The following is a 7,413-nucleotide window of genomic DNA, read 5'->3' as shown; positions in this document are numbered from 1 at the left end:
AAAGAGTTCTTAAGTTCATATTTCTTCTTGCAATTTTTCATGAACATTTTTCTTTACATGCACTACTATCTTCTTCTCAATTGACACCCCTCAAAACTCTGATGCTCTTTTCCATGTAAAAAAGCAACCTATACCCAAAAGCATGCTACTCTTTCTTGTCCTTGCCTGTTCTCCTTCTTTGACTTCTCCCAAAGAACTTAAGAGCCTCATCAATAAGCACAACAGGAAACGATAGCATGATGACCAGTACCCATTCATTCAAGCTCAGTGGAACAATACCAAAAACATTTGCCAGCAAGGGAACATACAGTATCAAAAAATGGAGCCCAAATGAAACAGACATGGCAACCAATAGCCAAATGTTCCTCCATGGTGGCATTCGGACTAAACTGTTGTCTTCTGACAAGGCATTGAGGGAATTAAACATCTCAATTGCTACTAGCACAGACAATGATAAAGTCATTGCCTTCACTTTACCAACAGAGAAGTACTCACAGGGGTTTGAGAAAGTGATAACACGGCCACCACCAACCTTGAATGGGGCTGCAGTGAAATTTGACCAGGTGGGGCACTCCCCCCAAGTGCGGAGCTGAGAAAGGGAGACCAGTGTGTGCCCATCCATCGCAAGATTAATGCCCATAAAGGAAGGTTGGGTGTACCACAAAACAAATATGCCAACAGTTGCAATGCCCACATATGAACCAATCACCTGCCAAATTTGAAACAGATGGTGCAAAAGCCATGAGAATTTAAGTACACAAGACAGAGTCAGGCCATTTAGCCAATGTCGAATTTGAGTGTTAAAAACAGTCCAACTTTCAAACAATGCCGACATCCATAACTAACGCATGCACATAGTACACCCCCCCCCCTCAAAAAAAAAAAACTCAAATTTAAACAGATGAGGTATTTCCGGGCATCAGTGCATTTAGGTCCAGGAAAAAATACCAGATTAAGAGTGAAATCCCAATGGCATCTAGAGACCCCTCACATTCAGGTGGTTTCTGACAAGCAAGAGATGTTTGATACATTGGGGAGGCTTCCGTGTGTGTGCGCACATGCATGTATGAATGTTTCTATGTTTTGAAACCAAGATAACATTAAATTTGGGTCTACAAATCACCGAAGTGTCAATTAAATATTGATGACACTATATGCAATACAAAGGAGGGCAATCGTTCATGGTTCCCATTCCTATAAATGTGCAGCACAGGTAGGAAAACTAGTGTAATCATGATATGGTTATCAAATTATAAACAATGTTTCCTGGAATTTTTTTCATTTTAAGTCCACTGCTAAATACTGACCATGTAGCGGAAGAAGACCCAAGAGTTAATAAGTGCATCATTGCTCTTGCGGGGTGGTTTCTGCATGATGTCAATATCTGCAGGGTTAAAACCTAGAGCAGTTGCAGGTGGACCATCCGTAACCAAATTGACCCAAAGGAGCTGCACTGGAATCAAGCATTCTGGTATGCCCAGTGCGGCTGTTAGAAAGATTGATATCACCTCCCCAACATTAGATGATATCATATACCTGCACAGTTATATTAACATTAATAACTGGAAGGAACAAACAAGACCAGAAGCTCATGGACATACCTAATAAAAGCTTTCATGTTATTATAGATTGAGCGGCCCTCAGCAACAGCAGAAACAATGGTACTGAAATTATCATCAGCAAGAACCATGTCCGATGCTTCCTTTGCAACCTGAAACACTAATGTAGTGTAAGCAAGAGTAATTCTATCTTCCAGTGGTAGCACCCTGAAGAATCATTTTACAACAAAGGTGCTGTAAAAAGACTCAGGTCCTTAGATCCAATTATAAGATATTTGAAGTACTTAACTACTAACAGTAAGATCAATCTGGCAGCAGCCAGACGGTTGATTTGGCAGAAATTGTACAAGTATGGAACTAATTAAGAATGAGCTAAGACCACCTCAGATGTCAGAAGCATATATTTTCAGTTCAGCCCATTGAATTCTTTGTTTGCTATCTAAAGAGAACAGTCAACAATAGATCCTAAGATGGGGATATTACAGCCATCCAACTGATTTCAACTTTGAAATATCCTCCCTAGAGGTGGTCCCCACTAAATTGCAGCCCCATCTTCCTTGATATTAATTTGGTCCCATATTCCTTGAAAGTCATTTGGTCAACACATAGCCAGCAATTACAACAAAGGAATCACCATCAAATATGAAATGATGTAAGAAACAAGGCAAATGCAATAGATAGTAGAAGCGGTTGGTCAGATTACCTCAGTTCCTGTAATTCCCATTGCAATTCCTATATCAGCAAGTTTCAGTGCAGGAGCATCATTTACACCATCTCCAGTCATAGCAACAACTTCACCCATTTCCTTCAGCATCCTTACAATTTCTTGTTTGTGTTTGGGCTCAGCACGAGAGAAAACCATCCCCCCAGGCCTTGTCAAGATCTGTATCTGTTCAGTTGAAGAGAGAGCCATGAATTCTTTACCAGTAAAACTTCTCTGTCTGAGATCCTGACTACCAGAAAATAATCGAATCTCCCGACAAATAGCCTCAGCAGTGGACTTATTGTCTCCAGTGATCACCATTACTTTGATCCCTGCTTCTTTACAATCTTCAATTGATTTATGAACTTCATCACGAGGCGGGTCCTGATTCAATTACTACTATAGGTCAATATCCACAAGGAAGGCACCAACAGTTAATGGATATTGACTAAGAAGGCACTCACCCTCAGACCTACAACCCCAACAAAGACTAGGTTGCTTTCAATGGAAGAGTAATTGGCAGGATCAAGCAGCTTCTTGTGTGCAGGGTGACTCTCCTCATAGTAGTCCGAGAACTCTCCTAAGTCATCCCTATATGCCAAACCCAAACATCGCAAGCCCTTTGAACTCATCTCCAAGTTTCTTAACAGTAAGAGTTGCCTACACTGCTCATCCATCGGAACAATAGATCCATCTGCAAGTTGCACATTTGAACTGCGCTCCAACACACCCTCCACGGCACCCTGGGAAAACTACACCTTTAGTCTTAATTGCAGTAGTTCTTCCAGATCAATAGGTTGCTATTAATGACAGTGCAGCCCAATAAAAATGAAATGAGAATTTATCTTAGCAAAACAAATAAACAGTAACATTACAAAGAGATATTTGAGTTTCCGGTTTCAACTCAAAAATACAAGCTAAGTTTTAACACCCTAACAATAACTATAGTTTGTCAAGGCGTCCAAGCACCATGGTGTTTCTATCAGATAAGTCCACAATTTAGCCAACCCAAGATTTCCTCTACTGAAATTCCCCTCCCAGAATGTTCAATAGAATTCCTAAACGGATTTTCTTCGAGTCCAATAATAATTTCTAATCTTAATCTTATGAACCAAAACTTCTACACCTCCAGCATCTGTCATTAGGTTTGACATTGAACAAATAAACAACTAAACAAATGCTGACCAGTTCAGTCCAAAATGATCCTCCCAGATTCATGTTATTTTGATCTGATCTCATCCTGGTTGCTCATGTAAATAAGCAACTAAGAGGATATCACCTTGTGAATGCTGTCCCATTATTCATGGCGTAATTAGGGCCTAGTCAATGTTTCCCAAATAGCAGATGACTAAATTGACACTATCATATTTATAGCATTCAACACAAAGATGAAAATATGAGAAATCAAAGATGATTTCTAGGAAAGTGCAACATTTTAGCTTCCCAGCATGGAGTGGACAACACTAAAAGCAGACTCGCAAGAACGTTGGGCATGGGGAAACAGGACACTGCAATTTCTTGGACCTAAGTTCTTCTCGTTGGGCTAACTAACAGCAATTTCTTCAATATAACAGAAACAAAAGATAACATTCAAAAACTACTATATAATAGAGAATCAGAAGATACTTAAATTAATAATAAGTAAGAATCACCTTAACCAGAAGACGATTACTCCCAGTTGGTTCCCGAACAATAACACTCATGGATTTACGAATTCGATCAAACTCCAATGTGGCAATCCTTTTTGATCTTTTTTCCCACCACTCACAACAGCCTAAACCATGTAAAAACAAATAAGAGACACAGGAGGACTGTAAAGTTATTATTGTAGGATAAGTATCATACAGAATGGCATTTTCCTCACCTAATTTAACAGTGTCAGAGTCAATTAAATAGTCAGCAGCAAGCTGTGTGCTGCGGATTCTGTTTCTTGCCTTTGTATCTGGAACCCCCATCTTTTCAACCAAAACCTTGAGAGCTGCTTCAGTAGGCAAACCTGTAGCTCGGAAAAGGCGACCACTACAGAAGATCCCAGCATCATTGCAAATAGCACATATTTCTGCCATTGCCTGCAAGTTTGCATCCCAATTGTAGCAATCCCAGTCCACAATGCTACCATTCTTAGGATCATAAGTCGTTCCTTCAACACGAAAAATTCGAGAGCTTGTCGTCTTTCCGCCCAAAGTGAAGAATTCATGCACAGACATTTGATTTGTCGTTAGGGTTCCAGTCTTATCTGAACAAATCACAGTAGTGCATCCCAATGTCTCCACACTTGGGAGCTTCCTCACAATTGCATTTTTTTGTGCCATTTTCCTGGTACCCAGGGCCAAACAAGTCGTGATTACGGCGGGAAGACCCTCTGGGATAGCAGCTACTGCAAGGGCAACAGCTATCTTGAAATAGTATGTGCATTTCTCAAAAGAAAACCTGAGATTAGTGGGCCATCCATCCACAAGCTCCCAAGTGAGGAAATTTCTGTAGTTGATCACCCACACAACAAGGCAAACAATCCCAATTGCAGTTGTCAACCTCCCACCGAATTCATCCAGCTTCTTCTTCAGAGGGGTATCATCATTTTCTAAGGAGGCTTTGTGTATTTGTGTTTGAATCTTCCCAATCTCAGTGCACATTCCAGTGCTTGCAACAATACAAAGACAGCTCCCATTCACAACTGTGGTACCTGCAAAAACCATACATTCTTTGGCTTGCAATTCACAGTCGTCCATAAGCACAGGATTGATACTTTTGAGCACAGGCATTGCCTCTCCAGTCAATGAGCTCTGCTCAACTCGCAAGGTTAATGTCTTCAGCGCCGCAACTCTCATGTCAGCAGGGGCCTTGTCCCCAACTCGTAGTTCCACAATGTCCCCTGGGACGAGCTCCCTGGCAGGTAAATGCGGCACATAGTGTCCGTCTCGAAGAACCTTCGCAGTCTCAGACTGCATTTCCTTAAGGGCTTCCAGTGCCTTCTCAGCATTGGTCTCCTGCCAAACCCCAACTATGGAATTGAGCACTAGGATCATAACAATTACGAAAGGTTCCACATAGGCCTCAAAGCCCTTCTCTCCTGATTCATGCCCTTGAAAGTAAGCCAGAACAAATGAGATGAAAGCTGCAACTAGCAGGATCTTGACAAGCACATCATCAAACTGTTCCAAGACAAGCTGCCACAGAGGCTTCCCCTTCTCTTTCTGAAGTTCATTCCAACCGTACTTCTGTCTCCGCTTCTCAACCTCAAAGGAACTCAGACCCTTTTCTAGTTTAACAGAGTATTCTTTCAGGCACTGTTCTACAGACCATGACCAGGCAGGGAATGGTCTTTCTTCCATTTTAATGTCCGGATGGAGTTCACTTACTCCACACACTATCACCACATATATAGTTTCAAACCGGATTCAGAAAGACCCTTAAAAAATTTGAGATTTTTTTTTTTGTAATATAATCACAAAGGAAAAATGCACCCTGCACAATTACTGGTTCAAGGAAAATTATGGAAACGAATACAATCACCTCCTAAAACATAGCAAAATGGAATGTTACCCAATAAAAAAAAAAGTGTACAAAGAGGAATCAGAAGAGAGTTCTGCAAAAATAAGAAGTAAAGGAACCAAGAAGGGAAAAAGGAAGAAAGAAGAATAGGTTCGATGGTTGCAGTACCTTTCCCATTCACAACCTTTCGATTCTTCTAGTGTTTCTCTTGATTTCTCTTTCAAGACTCAATTCAACTATAACCAACCAACCTATGGAAAATAATCAAAATCTGTTCTTGTGAATTACATAAAACCAAAACAAAACTGGCAGGGGCTAGATGGGGTGGGGAGGGGAGAAAGAATTAAAAGAAAATAATAATAATAAATAAATAAATAAGAATTAACCCTACCTACTTTTAAGCACTCCATAAAGATCATTGTCATGCCCAGAAGTTAAAAGCTAAGAGGAGAGGAGGAAGCCACTCCCAAAGAGACAAGCGAACCCAAAACTGTCAAAAAAATCAACAGAAAGAGTAAACAAGAAGATGGCTTGGAAACAAAGCAAAGGAAAAAAATTCTCCTGGGTTGTACTTCGAATCCACTTTTGCGAAATTTCGAGGAAGTGGGACTAGAGAATTTCGTAACCCTAGAAAAGAAATTCGTTATTGAACGGCCTTAACGAATCCCCTCTTTCTTAGTTCCACTTCCCTTCTTCTTCGTCTTCCTTTTTCCCTCTCTTAACAATGGAACCGTTAGAAAATTGAAAAAGAAGCCATTTTTTTTACGATAATGTCCTTATACCTCGCCTTTAATTAAAGATTTAATCTAATCTGGCATACCCATAAGGCTATAACCATTCGCGGTTGACCGTTGGAGCTTGGAGGACCCGCCATGAAAGAGATCTTAAGCTATTTTCTCTGCAATTATAGCCGTACTTACCGGATTAATAAAGTACAATTAAGAAGATAATAATAATGAAGGGTAGATTAATTTGGTCATTTGGGTTTGTTAAAATACTCTGCCGGCTTACGTCAACGCGGCTTCCACGAAAGAAGACGCGTCCTTGATATAGGGCCTAGTGGTTCCCTCCCGCTCAAAACAAAATTAAAAAAAAAGGGAGATAGGGTAGGGAAATCTGTATACACTGCCAGTGTGGACGGAACATTCATGGACGGCGTCAAAATATAAACCAAACCGGTGAGTTCGGATTGACATGAACCGAGGTTTATTGGATCGACTCGGATTGGGTTATTGTAAAATCAGCTGAAAATCAAATGAGATTGGACCGATTGACAACGGCACCAAACATGGAAAATCAGACCAAAGCTGGCCAATAAGGATTTGTTTCAGTTCAATTTGAGCTGAACCACTTAGCCCAATCAGCTCCGGGTTGAATTTGATGCCACTACATGTCGGCTCCTAGTAGGGCTGTAGTGGTATCAATTTTAGGCTCGGCCCAGTAGGCTTAACAGAGACTAACCCAATTAGTAAATATGTCTGGCTCAAGCCCAGTCCTCTGTAATGGGTTGTTTCAATGCATGGTCTAAGTTCAACAGTCACTCGACTCAACTTGACCTATTTATTTATCAATTATTAAATTCAATTAAGAGTAAAATTATTTTCTAAATTATTGATGATTTAATAAATATATTAAACTTTTCAAGTCCAAAACAATTAA

The 7,413-nt window shown here is 40.4% G+C and overlaps 1 protein-coding gene across 7 annotated transcripts; it reads right to left on the bottom strand.

Moving 5' to 3' along the window:
* Nucleotides 1-9: 9 nt before the first annotated feature.
* On the bottom strand, nucleotides 10-6,479 carry LOC122060468 (calcium-transporting ATPase, endoplasmic reticulum-type). Of its 7 annotated transcripts, none has more exons than XM_042623559.1 (9): nucleotides 6,146-6,479; nucleotides 5,923-6,025; nucleotides 4,127-5,629; nucleotides 3,915-4,036; nucleotides 2,727-3,005; nucleotides 2,263-2,646; nucleotides 1,602-1,711; nucleotides 1,308-1,536; nucleotides 10-709 (listed from the first exon to the last, which is right to left on the bottom strand). In XM_042623559.1, the coding sequence occupies exons 3-9, from the start codon at nucleotides 5,592-5,594 to the stop codon at nucleotides 146-148; spliced, it is 3,156 nt and encodes a 1,051-aa protein (XP_042479493.1). In that variant the 5' UTR covers nucleotides 5,595-5,629; nucleotides 5,923-6,025; nucleotides 6,146-6,479; the 3' UTR covers nucleotides 10-145. The 7 variants fall into 7 exon arrangements, with proteins under 7 accessions (XP_042479493.1, XP_042479490.1, XP_042479494.1 ...); XM_042623556.1 differs by having other exon boundaries at nucleotides 5,923-6,005; XM_042623560.1 differs by having other exon boundaries at nucleotides 5,923-6,005; nucleotides 6,150-6,479.
* Nucleotides 6,480-7,413: the final 934 nt, after the last annotated feature.

Source organism: Macadamia integrifolia, chromosome 14 (genome assembly GCF_013358625.1).
Source record: "Macadamia integrifolia cultivar HAES 741 chromosome 14, SCU_Mint_v3, whole genome shotgun sequence".
Classification (NCBI taxonomy): Eukaryota; Viridiplantae; Streptophyta; class Magnoliopsida; order Proteales; family Proteaceae; genus Macadamia; species Macadamia integrifolia.
Note: the sequence above shows the minus strand (reverse complement) of the source record. Positions and strands in the feature narration are given on the sequence as shown.